This window comes from Primulina eburnea, chromosome 14 (assembly GCF_022965805.1).
Source record: "Primulina eburnea isolate SZY01 chromosome 14, ASM2296580v1, whole genome shotgun sequence".
NCBI lineage: Eukaryota > Viridiplantae > Streptophyta > Magnoliopsida > Lamiales > Gesneriaceae > Primulina > Primulina eburnea.
This window is the reverse complement of record NC_133114.1, coordinates 2,539,331-2,562,760: the sequence shown is the minus strand read 5'-3', so window position 1 is coordinate 2,562,760 and position 23,430 is coordinate 2,539,331. Positions and strand designations below refer to the sequence as shown.

The following is a 23,430-nucleotide window of genomic DNA, read 5'->3' as shown; positions in this document are numbered from 1 at the left end:
GTACTCGTGAAAAATCACGTGGAAGTATACTTTAATCAATAATGTAAACAGTACTGAACCTGAGTGAATGAGATTAAGCATCGGGGATATTGGAGATTCAACGGTCGCCTTTATCCGAAATATACGATGTTTTTGCTTGGATTTGTCTGGATGATTATTACATATTATGAATCTGTGTATTTATTGAAAAAACCAGAAGCTGATTGAGATACAATTGTGCTTTTTTTGTATATATACAGACAGGCGTGGGATGGGGAAATTGATTTGTGAACATGTTTGCGAGCTGAAGATTCGATCGTATGGGTAAAAGTTTTATCGCGTCATCCTTGATTTTACTACGGATAAAGTGTCAATCAATTTCTATATGTTTGGTGTGCTAATGGAAATTTGGATTATTGGCAAGATGAATGACAGATTTGTTGTCACATAATACGCTAGCAGGTGTGGTCGAGAAAACTTGTAAACCTTTGAGTAGCTGTAATAACCATAAAAATTATTGCACGATTCGGGGGTGCAAATCTCGTGGTCGTGGACTGAGGATCCAAATTTGTATGGTAAACTAGGTGCAATTTTATGCAGTCAATTTATTTAATAGTTATGTGGTGTTTGTTGTTCTTGTGCTTGTGGTTTAAATTATTGGTAGCATGACATGTTTTCATATGAAAATTAAATTAATTTATGATATTCGACTTTTAATCGAGAAAAAAAAAATGAAAGCTACTTCAATCCGATTAATGGGAAAATCTTTTGAGAAATCTAGGCAAAAACTTGTGTGAGACTGTCTTACGGGTTGTATTTTGTGAGACGGATATCTTATTTGAGTCATGATGAAAAAATATTACTTTTTATGCTAAGAGTATTACTTTTTATTGTGAATATCGATATGGTTGACCCGTCTCACATATAAGATTAACGAGACCGTCTTATAAGATACCTACTCAGAAATCTATTACTCATTAAACCATGGGATAATCAATCAAATTAAATATTATAAAAGTTTATTGTAAGTTAAGTTATCTTATCATCTTTTACGCCTAATTCTATAATAACAAACATTTACTAATATTACAATAAAAAAATATATTATTTTAAAGATATAATTGATTAGTGACACACATCACATGTGCGCTTTGCTTTGTCCACTAATAAAAGGAATCCATACCATAATTTTAACTTGAAAGTGAAGGTTTATCAACATTATAAAAATTCGACCATAGCGACAAAATGACATTAATCGTGAACTAGGATCAAAATTGCCACTAATTATCCAAACAAGTAACTTAATCTGTAATCCATGTTGTCTCAAACTTACTCCTTCTAAGTTCGCATGTGATCTTTGTTATTTTATTACGTTTTCGCGAGTACTATTTGTTCGCGTAATATTTCGATTTACGGATGTTTCAGGGGCAAAGATACACCAATTTGTGTAAAAATGATTTTTTTAAAAAAATATAACTTTTAAAAACACAACGATTGAAGATACTAAATTTGACCGTCTCTTATAATCTCCTAAACAAATATAACGTCATAAACAAATAAAACTAGAGAAACACTGCTGGAAATTTAGATATAAGCTCCTAACATAATCTATTTTTTCAATAAAACATAGGAATTCACAAAATATTAATATAAAACAAAGAACGTTACTTAAATCTGAATGAAACGATTGACTTAAGCTATGAGAATTCTATAGGGAGTTTGCTAGAACTGTGTGTGAGAGATTGTATGTGTGTTCTGCTACTCAATTCTCTCTATTTGTTCACGCTTGAGACAGTTTATGCAACTCTCGGCTGCTCAACTCCTCACTTTTTCCACTCTCTACGATCGCTTCCACATCTGCCATCAACCATGAATTCGTGCAAGACGCTGTCTTAAAAACAATTACAACAAACTTCAATGTCTAAGGATTTCCTTTTTCCTTTCATAAAGTTTCCGAAAATATACCAAAATGATGGAGCCTCTTAGTTGCGTGTAATTTTCTATTGGTGAAACAAACCAAAAAATATATATGCGTGCATGCAAAATAAATGAAGTACTTGTTTTCGTGCCGTAAAGGCGCATGCATACACGCTCAATTTCGGATTCATCCTTCACGAGTTTGTCATTTTCAATTGTAACTAAATTTATTTTATAACAGAGACACTTTGACTTAAAAAGAAAACATAAAACATATATACTGAATCAAAGGGGTCAAATAGCGAGAATAATCGAATCGACGACGAATCCTTTCGTATTCATTGAAGCCGATCGAGGATAGGGTTTGGTATAGAGAAGAACATAAGAAGATAGATTAGAAAAGTCGAGCATGATCGATTTATTTTGTTTTTGAAGCTGAACTTATATTTCAATTCAATAAAAATTATAGATGAAATTTTAAATTAGATGGACGAATAATCGCCATCTCAGCCTATGGAGCTAGCCTTCTACTTGATGATCTATTCTGTCATAATATATAGTGGGAGATTGTGTTGACTAATTACCTTGATTAGTGAAGAAGGGGATGGATAAATCTTGCTAATTACTTATTTAGTTCAAAGCAAATCTTGTCTAAATCCATTATTCATTGTACCAATGGGATAATCAATCCTCTTTTCTTAATATGATTGTTAATTAATCCCCTCAAGAGAATTAATTCACCAATTTTTCCCCAACAGTTATAATTATTGGAGGCTATAAATTATAATGATAACTCACCTCTCAATTATACCAAGTCAATCACTTCTTAACAAACATAATATTAGCAATGCATAATATTTCTCCTATATATGACTTTAATAATCAAATTATAATGTATTAATTTGTATACTAGAGATTAATTAAAGTTAAACCTCATGTAAAATATAATAAATAACTTTTGATATGTGTGATGAAAATGTCTATTGAGTAGGTCTCTTGTGAGACGGTCTCACGAATCTTTATCTGTGAGACGGGTCAACCTTACCAATATTCACAATAAAAAATAATACTCTTAGAGATAAAGAATTATAATTTTTCATGGATGACCCAAATAAGATATCTGTCTCATAAAATACGACACGTGAGACCATCTCACACAAGTTTTTGACATATCGAATAGGTCTCTTATGAGACGGTCTCACGAATATTTATCTGTGACATATGTCAACCTTATCGATATTCACAATAAAAAACAATACTCTTATCATAAATAATAATATTTTTTCATGGAAGACCCAAATAAGAGATCTGTCTCACAAAATACGACTCATGAGACCGTCTTACACAAATTTTTACCACATGTCTATTAACAAACTAATTTCATATTCTACAATTTTCTTTTCATCTCATATTTTGATCATGAATGACATGTATCATGTGTGACACGACTCGCTGATATATAAAACTCGAAATGAGATTGGTTGATACCAAAAGAATACCATCCTCAGAAAAGAAATCTAAGATAAGATTACAATCAATTTGATAGATACACTAGAGTGCCATGCTATAGGCATACCTATGTACATATAGAACACACAATATAAATACTAAATAGAATATGGAAATTATATGCAAATCCGGTTGACAAAATAAACCAGGAAAAAAAGTAGAGATGTTACAGAAACTAATTAAGTCTAGATTCATTGAACCTGCGATATAGGAATTTTGGGAATGATAGATTCTGCGTAAGAATGGATCTCCGATCCAATTCCTTTTTTACAAGGATTTTACGATAATTTCCTTTCTGCTTTACTGCAACAATAATAGGCAATTAAGAAACCAATTGAAAGACAAGGGGCAATTCAGTCAATTCCACTTCAAGGACAGAACCGTAAATTCACTCGTCTTCGGCCCTTCCCCCTCTGCCGTATTATAAAAGCAGCTGTCGTTACAGTTCGTCCCAACCGAGTTTCGGCAATAGCCCTCTCGTCTTCCCCCTTTCTCTCTCTCTCTCTCCACATATACATACATATTTATTTATTCGTATATATATATATATAGAGAGAGAGGAGAGGGAATGGGTGGCCAGAAGTTCGCCGTTCTCCTGTGCGCGGAGGATTCCGACTACGTGAAGAAGATGTACGGCGGATACTACGGGGTTTTCGTGAGAATGCTGCGGGAGGAGGGGGAGGTGTGGGACCTGTTCAGGGTCTCCAAGGGCGAGTTCCCGGAGGACGACGAGATCGGCGGATACGAAGGATTCGTGATCACCGGAAGTTGCAATGACGCGCACGGGAGCGACATCTGGATCTGCAAGCTGGTGAGTTTGCTGAGGAAATTGGACGCCATGAAGAAGAAGGTCCTCGGGATTTGCTTCGGCCACCAGGTTTTTCTAATTTTTTTATTTATATTTATTTCTGCTTTCTTCGTTGCCTTGTGTTGACAGCTCAGAGTTCAGCGCGTTTTGTGCCTTTCGACTTGCCTCTTGTTTAGCGAATAGAAATTCTAGTGTCTCTAGCGCCTAGAAAAACATGGATTTCTTCTCTTAATTCAATGCTTACAATGGTCATAATATACGTTTTTTCACATAACACAACGTGTGGAGTCATGTGAAAAATTTCGCTGCTGAATTAACACTTAAACACTGCCCAAAAAATTGATGGAATGGTTATGTTCGAGATCAAATGTAGATTATATTTATGCTAAATGATCTCAACTCACCCATCTCAATTTTGTGATCATTAAATAAGTTTGATATATATGATTTATGAAATATATATCCCTTTTTGAAAAGTCAAATATATTTTATAATAAAACGTTAGTAGTATTCTAATAATATAACTTATGAATTAAGAATGAATATTGATTTTCGATATTGTTAAAGTTTCTTGCAGTTCTTGTTTGATTTTGCACAGCTTTCCTTTCTTTTCGGGTTTATGTCAGCTGCATGTCTCACTCCTTTGCCACTTCTTATATTCAAGCAAATTATAATTAATAGGTTTAAAGCATATATATTACAATATTCTTTATTACAATAATATATGTTTATTTATAGAAAAGACCTGTGAATATTGTCTAAACTCTAAATAATAGGTTTTCAGAATCACTCCGTTTTTATTAAGAAGAAGTTGACGTAGAAAACACAGCCAATCTGTTGCCGCGACGCGGCATCGGTGGATGTATTTATTTATTGGGGATTTGGTTTTCTGCTAAATAAATTTGTTGATCGCCAAGTTTTGAATAAATTTTTTTTAGGGAAAAAGAAAAGTCAACTATACGGGGCCTATCTTTGATTAAATTATAAGTTCAATAGCCAATGTAGATGTCACGTTTTACATGGAAACCGAATTGCCACCTAAATTTTTTATTTTAAGGTCAGAATTTGTAGACTCATAGTTCTTGGAAAGGTCGCACATAAAATTCAATAAGCTAGAATAAAAATCAAGCTTTCATTGTGTGTGTGAGTGGAATCGCGATTATGGTTTTCATAGTGGCCATATAAGGGTGTCCCACACGGAAATGGATCCGGAGTTGTGCACAGTAGAGGATCCGGTACCATATATATCAAAAAGTCCAAGTGATTTCAAATAAGGCATAATGATTTTCTTGAATTCGTGACTTCTAAATTTTGTGGAGTCAATTCTGCGTTGAGGATTGTTATGCGTGTTAAAACTCTTCCAAGAACACAACAGTATTATATATTAGTATGTTTATTTTCGTTTTAGTATTGGATATTAGTAGACATAACTTCCTATCATGGAAATTCAAGAATTCGATGATATTCAAATCAAACCTTAAAAAAGCTTGCTTTGCGACGTGTTTTTGTGTCTAAAATGGATTTTTCTTCTGTTTTTTGATTAGATTTTGGGGCGAGCGCTGGGTGGAAAGACGGGAAGAGCGACCACAGGATGGGACATTGGAATCAGGAAAGTTGAATTCTTGCCATCGCAAGTATTCACTTCTCTGAAAATACCGGCTTCCCTCTCTATCGTTGAGTTCCATAGGGATGAGGTTGGATCAAGAGAACTCGCTGCTTCTTTATTCTAATAAACTCCCTATAAATTATTTTTAACAGTGTTGCATTATCTAGGTATGGGAAATCCCTCCAAAAGCTGAGGTCCTAGCTTGGTCAAACAAGACCGGAGTTGAGATGTTTAGGTGTGGCAATCACGTTATGGGAATCCAAGGCCATCCCGAGTATACTAAAGACATCGTTCTACACATAATTGATCGTCTTCTCAATCTAAAGCTCATCGAGGTACGTACTTGGTTATATTCCTAAAACTTAAGGAAGAGACCACCGTAGGCATCCATCCGCATCACAAGCGGAAAGACATTACTTTTTTTATATCTGTTTATTGAGCTATGTTTTTCGGGCACTCACTCTGACAATTTATTTACTTGTAAATTTATAGGAGACTCTTGGTGAAGAGGCCAAGGCTAGGTTAGAGTCTGGTGAACCAGACAGGGAGGCGTGGAAGAAACTATGCGTAAGCTTCCTTAAAGGGAGATTGTGATAGAAAACCAAGAGTCGTAAATGTAAATAGAGAGGGTTACTTCGGGCAATTTGGTAAGAGAATTGACTAGTTGGGTGGTTTCGTTAACATATGAAGAGTTGAGTTAAATCAAAGACATCGTGTCATGCCACTAAAATGAAACATTGTATTAGTTGAATTGATATAATCAATTTAATAATTATATTGTTCCATTAAATATCTCTTTCTTCTAGTTTATTCAATTGTTTACAATTTTATCTGACCAAATTTGCTACATGACCGCAACCTTTCAGAAGAAATATATAATAATATTTAATTTGAATAATTGGCATGTTGCTTTTTTTTAATGATTTCCCCGGAATTAGGGATTCAAGGCCTGCCTTTCTTCCTTATAGAATTTTGAAGACAGATTTACGTCATGTCAAGTTTGATAGCCGCTGATGGATAATTCTTCACAGTAGATTCATAGCAACAAATATTAATTCAAAGCATCAATGATTAATCCGAGCGTATCCGAAAATGCGCGTGAGCACGATCGATTAAGAACTGATCACAGAACCGGAGTTTCTTCTGCATTCAGCCAGCATATCCATGACAATTGCTGATGTAATTTCCAGAGCTATTTAGACACTGGAAAATAAAAGATGTTACATATCATCAGAACTCTCTCTTAAATAACAAGGTAAACAAAGTTCAATGGCACACATCGCATCTAACATATGTCTCTCAAGCTGCTGCACCAGGACCAATCTCAGCTAGTTTGGGTGGTTCTGGTGCCTGTAGTCTGCACTTAGGCATTCCAAGACGCAAGTACAACTTGGATCTTTATTTTACCTTCCACAAGGATTGAACATTTGAGAGGAGAAAATTCGTCTGATTCACTTGATACAAAGCAGTGGACAACAAACATGACGTTCAAAATCAAAATCCATGAGGAAAAATGGACGACAAAATCAGGGACGTAGTCAGAAAATATTTTGATCCTAAGCTGAATGAATCAATAAAACACATTAAATAATATTATTCAAATATTTAATAACCATCACATTAAATTAATCTAAAATAAATAGATCATGAAACCGCAGAGGTAAAGATGGATGATCATTAAGTTAGGTTTATGTTATAAAATGTGGCTTCCACATCAAATATAAGGATACAATCCAGTTGTCCCATTTAATTGTCTTTTGGTTTTTCGCATTGCGGGCTTGCTTTTGTCATCCCCAAAAAAGCGAAAAGTAAAGAACACTGCTTTACCCATTTTATATGAACTCACAGCCTCCTAACCCTAATTATTGTCTGACAACGAATCATGTACTTCAATTCTAAAACTGAACTATACCTAAAACCTACACCATCACCACCAAACCGAACAAGCCACTTACACTGTCAAGCCACCCTAGTAAATAAATTAATTTCTCAAAATACAAAAAGTATACGTAAAAAGAGAAGAAATTGAAACGTTCAACACCAAAATAATTCCCAAATTACAAATTCTAAACAAAAGTCAACAATAAAGAAATAAACCACGATTCCAAGCAAAATTAATTGCCAGCAATCTTGAAAACAAAATCAACGATACATGTGAAAGACGCTGACTAAACAGACACACACCTGAAAGATCCATTTGTTGGAGATGAAAATGATGAAATTTGAAGCTTTTTGTGCAGAAAGAACTGAAAGAAGACCGATGACAAAAGCTCTTCCCTTGACAGATGACTATGAAAAATCCTCAAAGAAATGAGCTGAAAAATGAGCTCAAAAAATTTAATAAGTTAAAAAGAAAAGATTAAAATTTAATAAAAGAAAACTCAATTCATACTACTACCAAAAATATAACCTAGCTGGAGCCCACCCCAATCTTTGGAGTGCTACGTCCCTCACAAAACTCTGTCGAGCTTCCGAAGTAGCGTAGCACCTTTATGCAGTGGCAATTCTCTGATATCAATATTTAACATTAAAAAGCCTAATAAACAAATCAAGCTGAAAGAATCTATAGCGCCACAACAAACAAAAACTTAGGACAAGAAACCTTGGCATTTCATAACCCAGAATATATGACATTGCAAGCAACCAAGACTGTAAATCCAAGTCAATCCCGAGAGATTCTATTAATCATGCAGAGCAGGAAACGGCTGTATCATACCCAAACATCCTCATATCAGACCTTAGTCGTGGCTCATTTAAGACAACTGACAACAAACGAAAACGAAAAAAAAATTCTTGGTAGAACAATATCCCAGCAAATTCCAAACCAATATATAGCATAAAATCTCCAAGAAATGAAACACCTAACTTGAAATCGTCGACGTGTCCATCGATGCCATTGAAACTGACTCGAGGAAATCGAAGCCGAATCGGTTCTTGAAATGGTCGTTTTTTTAGGAGTGAACATAATGCATGAGTTGGAACCCAAAAGACAGTAAAACAGCTTAACAAGTTGTCTGATCTTGCTCTTGAATTACCATAAATCTTAGGTGTTTCTTCATTAAAAACAGTATTTTATAGTTTAAGGTGATCAGGAAGATAGATGAATCCCAAGTCCAAAATGTTTGGTAGTGTCCTGTCCTGTCCTTTCCAGGGCCATCCCTCAACTCACCAATTTTGGAGTCGTGGTTAGGTTTTTTCCGACGGATTTGATGCATGCGCACGCAGCTTCAGCCGTAGCCAGGTCGGAGAACTGGAAAAGGGGATAAGGGTTGTGGCGATTCCGGACGTCGGCGACGTAGAAACACCAAGGGGAGAGAAAAATGTGGATTGGCGGTCACGAAACACCACGTATATATATACACGAACAAATGTCGGCGAGAAACAGGAGATTCCTCCCCCCCCCTCCCCAAAAGATTATGACGTGTCCCACTTTTATTGGCTAATATTCTTGATTTGGTGCAACTGGTCAAATAAGCACCTTTGCCTCTCTCCTCTCATATTCTGGAAGGTTCTGTGACATTAATCGCACACGCAGTCTGCACAGTTTTTTCTATAATTATTGCCAGATTAAAATAAATTTGAAAAATTATTCGAAAGATTAAAATATTATTAAAATTGTTATAATTAAAAAAAAAAACAGAAACGAAAGTGTTTGTGGAAATAAAAAAATATAAAATTATAATATTAACATCATGTAAGAACAAAATTGGAAGAGACCAAAAACAGACCAAGACAATATTGTTGTCCCTATTATAAAGATTCTTAATAATAATAATAATAATAGATGATTTTTTTCTGGTTAAGTAGCATTTAACAGCGGTATAAAATTAATGAATTTTAGATAATCAGACATCAAACTTTTCACGGACGGTATCATAGGAAAACATGTCCCAACACGTCTTAAATTTGAAATTTTAGTATCAAATTAACTACAAATCAACTATTTAATTTTACATATTGTTTTTACATTTTTTGTTGTATATTTGAAACCAAAAGTGCAGTTTTATCTTTTTAAGATTTTTATGCCTTTGATTCTTTTTTTTTCATGTGTTCGGAATTTTAATATTTTGAAAATAATAAAAAGAAAAGAAAATTTATTATAATAAATATATAATACGAATTTTTATGACGTAGTCACGTAGTTGAGTTTTTGTAAGATAATATGATAAATCGCATGTTGGAAAAAATAAATAATAAATAACAATAAAAATATGAGTTTTCAAAAACAAAGCCCAGCATCAGCCCATGATGAGGCCCAATTACCGATTTCAAGGTTAAAATCTTGATTTGTTTTTAGATTAGATACCACGTAACTTTTTAAATATGATGAAACGCAATGTATATAATAGTTAATAATTTTTTTTAAAAAAAATCAAATCACTGTAAAAAAAAATTAATTTTATGGAATTTGATTTTATGTTAAAAATTGTCTATATTAAAATATAAACAAAAACATTCGGCTTCCAAAACTATATTGCATTTAAATGATAATAAATTTAATAACATAAAAATACTCTGATTCGATTTATTAAAAATATTTATTATTTTTATTGTCTCACGAATTTATTTAATTATTCATTTTAAGAAGGACAAAAATTTATGTGAAATGATCTCATGTGTTGTATTTTGTGAGACAAACAGCTTATTTGAGTCATTCATGAAAAAATATTACTTTTTATGCTAAGAATATTAATTTTTATTATGCATATCAGTAGAATTGATCCGTAAAGATTCGTGAGACCGTCTCACGACTCTTCCAAAATAGTTTATTTTTGCCTGCATGGGCTTAGCTCAGCAGTAGTAAATCTTGGAACAATGACCAAAGATCGAGTCTCGCAAGCGACAGTGTGAGAGTTAAATTCTCTCCAATGAGGGGGAGCTCTTTGTGCGCGGCGTAGCATAAGGTCTAGCTGCTGTTGGTTGGCTGAGTCACCATGATTTACCTCCTCTCACAATACTGTCGAGCCGGGAACGAGGGGCGCTTAAGGTGAGCGATTTCACCTTTTGGAACAAAATAGTTTATTTTTAGAATTAAGTATTTTTTCTTTCCTTTTTTTTTAAAAAAAAATTGGTATCCAAATTGTCTAAAAATAGAAGAAATCTTAGCCATTTCTTGCGCAGTAAGAAAACCACACAAATCTCACTCGAAATTCGTTTCAAACCCTTTTTAACTGTGACCCGCCCATCAATTGTTTATTCACAGAGTATTCAGCTTTAGGTTTTCAAATTTTAACCATCGATTCTAAAAAAAAATAAAAAAAATTAACTAACTTAGTGATTGATACATTGAACCGATCACCTAATTCTTGATCGATCACATGGCGGAAGAGCAATCGGCGGCGGCAGCGTCTGGCGGCAATTCGTCGGCGGCGACGCCGTTATGTCACTCTGTCATACCTATAGTGAACAAGCTGCAGGATATATTTGCGCAAGTCGGCAGCCAGTCAATGATCGAATTGCCGCAGGTGGCGGTGGTCGGTAGCCAGAGCAGCGGCAAATCCAGTGTGTTGGAGGCGCTGGTGGGCCGCGATTTCCTGCCTCGCGGCAATGATATCTGCACTCGACGCCCTCTTGTGCTGCAACTGCAGCAGACTAAGAAGAAGACAGATGGAGCGGACGAGGAATGGGGGGAGTTCTTGCATTTGCCGGGGAAGAAGTTCTTTGATTTTAATGAAATCCGGAAGGAAATTCAGGTTTTTCCATTAGTGTGAGGTTTTTTTTATGGTGCGATGTTTTTAAATTCAAATTCAATTACTGTATTGTGTTAGTGTTATCAGACAGTCTTCACGTGTATTTATGCGAAAATTGAAGTTGATAGCTAAATTCATTTTTCCCCTGGAGGTTTAGATGACGTTGGGAAACAATTAGCTTCCTTTTTGTCCGTTCTCTATCTTTGAACTAATATGTAAAATTATGCTCAACCATCTATGTAGAAATAAATATGGGACTTTAAGTCAGTATGTTGGGTGGTGGTTTTGACTTGCTTTATTTCTAGGAATCAAATAGACGACTTACAATTCTATTTCATGAAGATCAATGTGAGCATCGGTTGTACAATTGCTGCCTTTTTCTGCCTATTTTTTTGGTGTGTGGTGTCTGATCAATTCTTATCATGGTTTTTGACGAACTCTTTGTTATGGGGTTGTTGGTTGCATTGATTGCCACCTAGCTTTTCAAAAGGATTACTTATTTGTGTTTTTTATTAGACATCTGAGTTTAACCACATGGAATGTTCTTTCTGGCTGTGTTTGGATTTATGGATTTGAGCGATGTGGTTTTAAAATATACCATCTGTATAGTTTTCAAAAGTATTACTTATTTGTGTTTTTGATTAGACATCTAAGGTTGACCACATGCAATGTTCTTTCTGGCAGTGTTTGGATTTATGGATTTGAGCGATATGGTTTTAAAATATACCATTTGTATTCATTGTGTAGGTTTGGCGGTAAAAATATTGAGAATTTGTTCACCTTTGAAATCTAATTCATATTCGGATTAATTTGATATTCCCTTCAAAAGTTGTTATTTCAAATCCACTGATTTTCAAATAAATCCTTTCAAAATACCTTTGCCAGATCCAGATGGTGATGTGGATTGACTAAATAAAGCAAATTTAGGTTACATTTTCATAGTTAATTGAGTTATTTAAAAAGTTAGGATTCTAGTACAATGTCGACCTTGTTTGCAAAAGGTCATGGCATCTTGTTAGCTTGTTTCATGGTTTCCACTGCGCCACCTAAATCTTTATGCTATTCTCTTTGCTTTGATTTCTAGGATCTTCCTTTCTTTGCCACTTTTTTTCCTACACCTTTCTTGTTGATTATCTTTGGATTTGACTGTTGAAATTTTATTTAGGCTGATACAGAGAGAGAAGCAGGGAGAAACAAGGGTGTTTCAGACAAACAGATTCGTTTAAAGATTTTTTCACCAAATGTTCTTGACATAACTCTTGTGGATCTACCAGGACTAACAAAAGTTCCTGTTGGTGACCAGCCTTCTGATATTGAAGCTCGCATTAGAACTATGATAATGTCATACATTAAAATTCAAAGTTGTTTGATACTGGCTGTAACGCCTGCAAATTCGGATCTAGCAAACTCAGATGCCCTTCAGATGGCTGGAATGGCTGATCCCGATGGTTGGTTATGTTCTTAATCTATTCATTTTTCAGAAAACTTTATTACCAAAGTCATATCTATAAACAGAAAAATGCTCTGTTTTGGACTCTAAAGCTTATCTGTGAAATTTTTGCCTGCAGGTAATAGAACTATTGGTGTAATTACAAAGGTGAGGGGTTTTAAGTACCTAATTCTTATGTGTACTAGGCATTTTTGTCAAGATATTATAACTTTGGTTCTTCAGTTGGATATTATGGACAGAGGTACTGATGCCCGCAACTTTTTGCTTGGAAAAGTGATTCCTCTTCAGCTCGGTTATGTAGGTGTTGTGAATCGTAGTCAAGAGGTAATACTTAAATTTCAGAAAGATGCAAATGATGCCTGCATATTATAGAGAATGCTACCTTGACATTTGATTAGGTCCCGAGCTTGAATTTTTCCTTTTTTGTTTAGTTATTAAAATGCTATTTTCAGATTTTATATTTTAGTTGTTTGGACTTTTAGACTGTCAGAAAGCTTTCAGTCTGAAGGTTTATAACTTCTTATTATTAATTCTTTTCTATGGTAACGAGTTCATGAATCTTTGAGTAGTTGACTAGTCGTGCCTTTGCAATTGACTATGGTATGAAAATAATAATGCACGCCGTTCAACACACATGAGGAAGTGTTTGCGTTGCTTTATATTCTGATGACTGCATTGGTACCTCATCTTGAATTTGATAGACGGGAATCGATGATGTATGAAAAGTTATCAATAACTTTCAATGCGATTTCTTTGACGAAGTTATTTTTATCGTTAAATAGGACATTCTCTTGAATCGGAGCATCAAGGATGCACTTATTGCAGAGGAGAAATTTTTTCGCAGCCGACCAGTATGTTCTAGATATTGTTGTTGATAGTTTTGATTTTTCTTCTCATACCTGATTGCTTGAATGGGCTAATCTTCTTTGCAGGTATACAATGACCTTGCCGATCGCTGTGGAGTTCCTCAGTTGGCCAAGAAGTTGAACCAGGTATATTTGTTTGATTGATCTCCGGTCATTTGTCTTTCAAATCTATTTGATTTCTTGGCCTTGGTCATCAAGTAGAGTTAAATAGCATTTCTAGTTAGTATTCTTGTGAAGCATGTAGAAGCTCTGCCCACATTTGGCAGTTTCTGGAATAATTGTTTAGTCCACTCTACCTTGGCATAGAATTTAGTTGGTTGACGTTCTCTGACTCTCCTTCTCACTATGATTGGACTGGAGATTTCTTTTACTGTAATAGGTGTATGATATAATCTGTCTCCTTGTTATACAGATTCTGGTGCAGCATATTAAGACAATTCTTCCAGGGTTGAAGGCACGCATAAGTGCTGCTCTTGTTTCTGTTGCAAAGGAGCATGCAAGCTATGGAGATATTACTGAATCTAAGGTTTTTTTTAAAAAAACTCGTCTGTCTACTATTTCCTTGTTTGCTACTCTCTGAACTTTTATTGACTTACAGGCTGGCCAGGGAGCACTATTGCTTAACATTCTTTCAAAATATTCTGAAGGTATATTTCCTCTAATTATCTTGTTCAGAGATTACTTTGGATATTAATTTTTACGTTTATTTGTTGACCTGTTGACCTGCGAATGAATCAAGCCATTTGTGAGCAGTTTGGCGTGGGGTTTGCATAGAGCTCATTTGTTGTTGATTTCATTGGCTTATTTTGCAAATGAGCCAATCGTGATTCATCAATGTTCCTTATTTGAATCGCTTGGTATACTGAACAATAAAAGTTTTTACATTTATCTCAAAGTTCATTTTATATTATAATATAATTCAATAAAAAATTAAATATGTTGGTTACATAGCAGTTTATCTTCTTTCAGCATTTGCAGTTGTGGTCTAATATGTGATCAAGCATGAAAAGTCCAAGCTTGTCTTGCGTTTATTCATATTCTGCCTTACGTGACATCTCATATTGATTGATTTATTTTTTGTTGGAAACAGCATTTTCTTCGATGATAGAAGGAAAAAATGAAGAAATGTCAACATCCGAGTTGTCTGGCGGGGCAAGAATCCATTACATTTTCCAAAACATATTTGTGAAGTGCTTAGAGGTTTGTGCTCTTGCTTAGAATGTTGTGGATATGCTTTCTAAAATTGTGTATTGTAGGTCTGTCTGTTTTAAATATCTCACTAGTGTAAAATATTGTACTGATGATCTATTTTTAAATATCTCACTGGTGAAAAATTTTACACTGTTTATGAATATAAATATATAATCCGTGCTTTGGTTCTGTAGAACAAAGAAGTTTTTCTCACTGGGGCAACTGTAAGTGTTTTGTTGGGTAAGAAAAAGGTAGATTATTGAGTGAATAAAGCCATGTCAAATGTTGAGTTGCCGTGTGTTCATTCCTGCATGATCTTAAAGTGGGATAATTTTAGCCCTTAGTTGAATACTGCTTTCTTGACCAATGCTTACTTGATCTTTTTAAGTGAAAATATTTGTTAAACTCTTCTCATCGCCAGCAATTTGTTGAGCTTTGGAATTCTTGAAGATGTTAAATTGATTGTTAGATCAAACTCTGTTAACATTATCCCTTTCTACAGGACGTGGATCCATGTGCTGGTTTAACAGATGATGACATCCACACTGCCATTCAAAATGCAACGGGTCCCAAATCTGCATTGTTTGTGCCAGAAGTAAGTCTCGTCTGTCTTTTCCCTTTTTTTTCTAAAAAAAAAGAAAATGTAAGATCATTTATTTAGCATTCGGCCTTCCACTGCAAACATGTAGGTTCCCTTTGAAGTTCTTATTCGGAGACAAATAGCTCGCCTGCTGGATCCAAGTCTTCAGTGTGCTAGATTTATTTTCGATGAGCTAATCAAGGTGCTTGCTTTTATAAATCCTAGCGTTATTTATAAATGTGCTTTATCTTTGCTAGGGACATTAACACAGTTCGCTTTTTCAGATGAGCCATCGCTGTATGGTTAATGAATTGCAGCGTTTTCCGGTTCTCAGAAAGCGTATGGATGAGGTTGTTGGAAATTTTTTGAGAGAAGGTCTTGAACCATCGGAGACAATGATAGGACACATTGTGGAAATGGAGGTAATATGCAAATTTGATGCTCTCCATAACTTGTTTTTTTGCTTCCACATTATTTCTGAATCCTAGACCATTGGATTTGCATAGCAATCTAGGAGCATTGCGATCCAAATGTTTAAAAATATCAGAGTCCGCAATCTTATAATTGCTTCTCTATATCACTTTTACTATTGTTGCTATTATTATCTTTTGAACTTACAAATTTGAGAATGCTTCACGTTTATATGATTAAACAACTCACAGTAATGTAGCATTAATTTCTTATTAGGGTGAAGTACATGTCTTTCCATTAGATCCCTTGTGTTCAATAATTTAATGAGTTATCTGTATCCAAACTGGTGCAACTCATGCAGAGGGATGGTAGGTAGCTACATCAGCCAACAGAAATTATGTTTTATACGTGAACCTGATCCCCCGTTAATATTTTCTCTGTCACATATTTCAACCACCATCCTCAAATATACCTTGGTGCTCTTTGCTTTTTCATCATTATATACTAGATACATCATCATTTGCCTTAAATATCCTTGCAAGTGTTTTTTATGGGTTAAAAATTGTTTATTCTTGGATTGGGATTCTTTTTCTCTGTTCTGTAGATGGATTACATAAACACTTCCCATCCAAATTTTATTGGTGGGAATAAAGCTTTGGAGACCGCATTGCAACAGAACAAGTCGTCGAAGTTTGCTGCTCCAGTTCCCAGGCAAAAGGTAAAAAATGTGCACTTGCTGCACTTTGTAAGTTATATTTCTGTCTGGGTTGTTAACAAAGGTATGCTTATCAATTCTTGATTTGGATTTATTAATTAGGATGCGGTAGAGTTAGAGAAAGTACCAAATTCAGAAAAAAACGTAAAGTCTCGTGCTATTCTTTCTCGACTGGTGAATGGCATTGTTCCTGAGCAGGTAAGTTTAGGTAAATCCTGAACTTTAATTTTTCCAGCTATTCCGTTGATTAATCATGTTGCTGTTCTTTCCATGGCAAAAAGGGCATTCGACCAGTTGCAGATGTTGAAAAAACTGCACCATCTGGTAATTCTTGTGATTTTTCTTTCATAAAAATGATTATGAAGCTAGCATTAAATTCTGCCAGCATATAACTCTTCCAAGAGGGAAATTGAGAAAATACGATTGGTTTAAGTTTTACTTCACCATGACATACAGTGGTATCAAATTAAATCAAAGAGATTACAATAAAAAGTCAAAAATTAAGTCAGTCATCAGTGGCTTATTTTTCATTAAACCACCTTTTAGGTCTATGATCTACATGATGTTGTTTGTGCTTTTAACCACTTATTTAACTGACAAATTGACTGCTTGGTCGGTGAGAGTTTGACACACACCATCTCTTTATAATCACCCTAACTTGAAAGAACATACTGGAAAAGGAACTTAGACCCGATCTTCCATTCTACAAGAGTGGAAGAACTATTAAAGTGTAAAAACGAGCACTTCCTCTCCAAAAGCAAGCGGTTGGCTTGGCAACTTTGTTCTTATGACTAATGAAATATATGAAAAAATCTAAATCCTGAAGTTAGTAGTTTGAACGAGTTCTGAGTCGCTCTACCTTGATCATACATTTACAATTTATTTGCTTAACAAGTACAATGGTTCTCGCATGGGAGAAGTGAATTACTACCTGAAAGCCTAATGACCATTATTTATGACTCACCAGTTAGCAATGCTGGTTCAACCTGGGGAATGTCTTCGATCTTTGGTGGGCATGACAATCGGACGTCTGTTGAAGATAATTCAACTAGCAAACCATTCAATGGACATGTTATGAACTTGGAGCAGAGTTTTTCGATGATTCATTTGAGAGAGGTACGTGGTATTCTGTTTAGCTGAGCTACATTCTGCTTTTAAAGCTTTATTTCTTCCTGCTTGCCGGTCTAACATATGTATTTCCTGTTCATTTAAAAAAGCCCCCTACTGTATTAAGGCCCTCAGAAGCTCATTCAGATCATGAGACCATCGAGATTGCTGTTACCAAGCTGTTGTTGACATCATATTATGACATTGTCCGGAAGAACATTGAGGATTCAGTACCGAAAGCAATCATGCATTTTCTGGTAATTTGTTTTTATCATTTTCTTTCAATTCTCTTTCTTTACTTGATTCTTACATCCCATGGACATTCTCACTTCACCAGTTAGCGATGATTTCCTTTTGTGCAATCATATAAGCCATTGTTTCTGGCCAAATATTAATCCCCACAAATCAGTTGTCATATTTCAGCATTTTGACGATAAAGCTGTTCAATATTCTCTTTTTCTCCTTGGGCAATTTTTTCTAGCAGTTGCTGGTGTTCAGATATTGACTTGTCCTTTTTTGTTATCTTAAATTGCATGCATATTTGTTTAATAATTATTTATTATTGTTGGTATTGTGATGCAGGTAAACCACACCAAGCGGGAGCTCCACAATGTATTCATCAAAAAGCTTTACAGGTATGTTCTGTTTCTAAAAGCTTTGTATATTTTTATATGGTCGAAGAGATAAAAACCCAACAAGCAAAGTTAAGTTGATGTGTCAGTTTCATGTTTCAATTGATAGGTTATATCTGAAATCAGAATTATACACAGGCTAGCAGAGAGAGGCTTGAGTGCCTTAGTTGGAAACTATGTTACTTCATTTCTGTCTCATCACACTCTAGAATGAGTCAAAGGGATAGAAATAATAACTACTTTCCTTTCTTTTTACATTCATGTCACGAAGTTTTCTTATGTGTTCTTCTGTCCGAATAGGAAACTACTTCGTTATCTTTGCTCGGTAACATTTATTGCTTGGCTTGAGTCCCTTGTAATCTGTATTGCTTCATTCTAGTCTCGTCCTACATAAGAGCGAGACAAAGGGTTAGAAATTACCACTAGTCTAATGCTTCTTCCTTTTACATCCATGTTTTACACGAAGTTTTCTTAACTGTGTTCTTCTTTCCAAAGAAAAGGCCACTTCATAATCTTTGCATGGTGTCATTTATTGACTGGCTTGAGTTTGAGAAAAATGGTCAATGTTTTTCATTTTTTTCCCTGTCTGCAAGGTTATAAAGTGTCTGACTATTATTTTAGCTAATCACAGGTTATGCTTTTCATTGTTTCCTCAACTGCCTAAATTTGGATTTTTGTATTTTTTTTTTTTTATGTTTTGGGCAGAGACAACTTGCTCGAAGAGATGTTACAGGAGCCAGACGAGGTAGCCATGAAGAGAAAGCGTACCCGGGAGTCACTTCGGGTCCTGCAGCAAGCTTTCCGGGTAAGTGCCAGAATTTGAAGTGTTACAACATCCCTTGTTGACTTGTAGCACCCCAAGAGCTTTCTTGAAATATTTGAATATTTCCTTCAGAAATGCCTCATCACATTTTTATTCTCTCATGCCCCTTTATGGCCTTGTTTACTTTTATTTTCAATATTTGTGATGGTTGATCAAATTTTGTAATCCATAGAACATCCATGGCTCACACATCTTCAATTGATAGCTTTATTTTGCATAGTTTCTGTTTTTTGGTGCATTGAACATTCCCGGCATGGATTCTCATCCAGTCAGAGCTACGTCTAGCAACAGTTTGGCTTTTCCCAATCTCTGGGTAGAAAGTTAATGGTCATTGAGTTTTTAACACAATCAAACCAGCCGTTACATCACAATTCATAGTCATATGTATCTCTAACCTGTATGTGCTGTGTTTTATTAAAAGTTAGAATTCTGGTTCTTTTACTTCTCCCACTGGTGATGAAATTTTTTCCATGTTAGACGTTGGATGAATTACCACTTGAAGCTGAGTCAGTCCAAAGGGGATACAGCTTGAGCACTGACCCAACAGGCCTGCCAAGGATCCACGGGCTTCCTTCCTCATCCTTTTATAACACTACCAGTGGTTCCACAGAATCATACTCCGCGTCTCCCAAAAATCCGAAGTCACGGAAATCATCAAATTCTGGGGAGCTCCACTCACCATTTTACGGTAATTCCGATTCCAATGGTGCTGGACGTAATTCTGTTACCGGTCTATATCATTCGGTTGACATCTAGATTCGCGAAGAATTCTTCCACTACCATCACCACATTCATTTCACGCCTACGTGCCATTATTCCCGGAAAACGTGTAAATTCCTATTTTTTTGCGGTCTGTTACTTGGAGTCGCATTTCTTTCTATTAAATGAATACACAAGTGATGTTGACCATTTGTTTTCCGACCCATATAGTCTTTTTTTTCTTCTACCAATGATCGGATTGTGATAATTGCAATGCTTAAAATGCCTCAATGAAAATAGGAGATGTTGCTTCCCTCCTTTGAAGGTTGTAGCAAATATTTGATCCTTTTTTTGGTCTGCTGTGAGAAATGTTCTCCCCTACTTGTATAACTATTATTATATTTTTTTGCCTACTTTGTTCTAAATTTTATGAAGTTGGTGGCAAGAGTATGGAAAATTTGATTTACAAGTTAGGCATGATCAACATATATGACCTAGTTTGAGGGGAGAGTTGAGAATGAGATACTAGTTTATTATCCAATAAATCAGTTGTTAGGATGATAGTTTATTTTTATTTTATGTTCCAAAGTTTGCTAGATTTCTTAGATAAGTTTCCACTGTTTTAGGACTTTAGTTACATAGAGTTTTTCCAATAAATACTCCATGTATTTCCTGTTAATATTAAGCAATAAGATCCGACTTTATGCCTAATATACAGTTTAATATAAACGACACCCATTATTAACATATCATGGGACTTCATCTTCATGCATGAGTCTTCGTCACAAATCACAATGTCCAAGATTCAAACATTTCTATTTGGATAAGAGCTTAGTTGTCATTCAGAATCCTATCAACGTTAACACGACGGAAAATAAAATAAAAAAATGTAAACTATAAGACTAAAAATGTAATTATTTCAATTAATACTTAGATATTTAGCTAGAGTTTTAAAACGTTTTCTGCCAAGGTATAAAATGACGAATCATTTGATTGCTTTGAATTGGTGGTTTTATTGTGTTTTTTTTTACGAGGGCCACTGAGAACGAATCATAGTATCATCTATGTAACGAAATATTATGCTTATTACAGATCGTCAAGGGTAAGAAGGAAGTCTATATAATCATTTATTTCGTTTAGAACTTACTTACTTTCAAGAGTGTGTAGGCAATGAATTGTCCGAGAAATTCGGACAGATTGGATTGGATTGGTTCGGCATGGCCACAGGATTGGGTGGCCGGGCCTCCTTCTGATTTAAAACTCTCTGTACTTCTTTCTTATTAACATACTTTTCTGCCTTCGCTAACTTATTCTCAAAATTGGTAAATGGTTTCTTCACGATAGACTTAAAGAAATCTCCCAGCCTCAACCCCCGAGTGAAAGTGCTTACTATTAAGTCCAACATGATGGAAGGAAATTCCACAACCATAGCATTGAACCTGCGAATATACGCACGCGAACCCTCATGTTCTGTTGCTTGATTCTGAAGAGGCTCAGAGTCTTCACATGATGCTTTTTGCTGCTCGCAAACCGATAAAGAAAGGCCCTAACTGAAATGTTGAAATGTTCGGATGTCACCTAGCTTGAGCAGATTGAATCATTGTTGAGCCAACCCGACCAAAACGGTGAGGAAGACTCGACACTTGATAGGGTTGTCATACTGATGTAGTAAGACTACATTTCGAATCAGGAGAGATGCTCATCCGGATTTCCTTCTCGGTTGTACTTGTTGGTGCATCGTTTTTTAACACAAAAATATAGCAGAAGTTTAAAATTTTATTCTGTCATACAAATATAGTCTTGGACACTCATGAATTATCACAACAATTTGATGTTATCAGAAAATTACCTCTAAACTTTGAGAATTTCTCCAACTATTCTGGTCTTACGTGGAGATAGTTCTTCAAGGTAGAACATTAATCACGAACTCCTTCTAGGACATTTCGAAAATCAACTTGAAATTTTCTTGAGTTTCTCTTCTAGCTTGCCATTTTTCTCAGGCTATAAGAGATTTAACATGGAGATGAGTAAAACACTTGACGGGTGCGAATCCCAAAGCTCAAATGGTAAAGGTGCATGACTTAGGGTTTGGAGAGGGAGTGTGAATTTGGGAAATTTGAGGAAATAGACCTGATCGACATTTTTTTTAAAAAAAATGACCTCCCATGTAGTGAACAAATAGACTACATGAGGCTATTTTTTTTAAAAAATATTTGACCAAGGTTACAAAACAAAACAGCCCCATGAATTTTGCTTGTCTAAAAAGTAACTTGTGTAGGCTAATGAATTAATCGTCACGAGTTCTGCGCTCAGAACAAGCAGATTTCGATTGACATTTCAACCTTCGATTTCGATTCTTCGTCGATTGCGTCTCGATTTGGTCCGTAAACATCATTGGATCGATTTTGAACAATCCTCCTAGCGTCAAAGCGGTATAAATTAAAACTCCCTCTTCGATCCGTTGCATCTTGATTTTGAACAATCTTTCAGCCTCGAAGCGTGTAAAACTCGAACGTCGATTTTATCTTTGTTTAATCGTCGTTTTGGGGATCTTTTGAACTTCAAAAAAATAATTTAAGCTCTTTTAATAAATATTCGATGTTTATGACAAATTCTTAAAAGAGCGTTATTAAAAGGTTGGACATTGTCAAATTGATGATATTGAAGTGGCTAAAACATTTTTGAACAAAAAAAACGAGCTGCCTCAATTTCTGGATTCCGGACAAGTATACATCAGTTTTTCGGGTTGATGAGGTCCGAAAAGTTGGTGTTTAACGTCTGAAAAATCATGATTTGAATTGTAAAAATATGAAGCAATGTTGTCACGACTCGGGCCCGCGGCTGCGTAGACTGTACAATGGACCCCTATAACAACTTTTTATTATCCGTCCTCGCTTTACGAAAATGATTAACCTATGTTGCTATAGAAGTCTATTGTAAGCCATTATAAACTCATTTTAAATATTTAATTTTTCAGATGTGCGACAAGGGTATCACAATCACTCATCCTTCAGAACGCGACGTCCCCGTCGCGGCCTGACCACTCGATCCACAAGCACCGAGAATCTAGAGCTGGCTCCTACAGGTTCAAGAGGTGGCTCCCGTCATGTAGCACTTTGCCCCGCAGGTTCAAGAGGTGGCTCCCATGCACGTAGCACTTTGCCCCGCATAGCACTTATTTCTCGGTGTTCCATACTTGTGACCGGCTCTGATGGTCCGCGGCTGCGTGACTGCACAATGAGCCCTTATAACAACTTTTTCGTATCCGTCTTCGCTTTACGAAAATGATTAACCCAAGTTGTTATAGAAGTCCATTATAAACTCATTTTAAATCTTTAATTTTTCAGACGTAGGACAAAGATATCACAACTGTAATTCTTTTATGTTTGTGTTTTTTTAGTTGTATGCTCGAGCTTGATCTATCATTAACGAGCTCTGAAAACATTG

At 35.4% G+C, this 23,430-nt stretch overlaps 2 protein-coding genes across 2 annotated transcripts; both read left to right on the top strand.

Annotated features, from left to right (window-relative positions):
- The first annotated feature begins 3,855 nt into the window (after nucleotides 1-3,855).
- Nucleotides 3,856-6,498, top strand: LOC140812819 (gamma-glutamyl peptidase 5-like). Its single transcript, XM_073171187.1, has 4 exons — nucleotides 3,856-4,282; nucleotides 5,758-5,907; nucleotides 5,987-6,154; nucleotides 6,312-6,498. The coding sequence occupies exons 1-4, from the start codon at nucleotides 3,974-3,976 to the stop codon at nucleotides 6,411-6,413; spliced, it is 729 nt and encodes a 242-aa protein (XP_073027288.1). The 5' UTR covers nucleotides 3,856-3,973; the 3' UTR covers nucleotides 6,414-6,498.
- A 4,479-nt stretch (nucleotides 6,499-10,977) lies between these two features.
- Nucleotides 10,978-20,372, top strand: LOC140811564 (dynamin-related protein 3A-like). The gene is made up of 20 exons (XM_073169519.1): nucleotides 10,978-11,512; nucleotides 12,675-12,957; nucleotides 13,078-13,106; nucleotides 13,182-13,283; nucleotides 13,742-13,810; nucleotides 13,892-13,951; nucleotides 14,238-14,351; nucleotides 14,424-14,472; nucleotides 14,916-15,025; nucleotides 15,519-15,611; nucleotides 15,706-15,798; nucleotides 15,881-16,018; nucleotides 16,612-16,725; nucleotides 16,825-16,920; nucleotides 17,004-17,046; nucleotides 17,690-17,838; nucleotides 17,940-18,086; nucleotides 18,412-18,464; nucleotides 19,167-19,266; nucleotides 19,762-20,372. Exons 1-20 carry the CDS (start codon nucleotides 11,138-11,140, stop codon nucleotides 20,038-20,040), a joined length of 2,496 nt encoding a protein of 831 aa, XP_073025620.1. The 5' UTR covers nucleotides 10,978-11,137; the 3' UTR covers nucleotides 20,041-20,372.
- The last annotated feature ends 3,058 nt before the right edge of the window (nucleotides 20,373-23,430 follow it).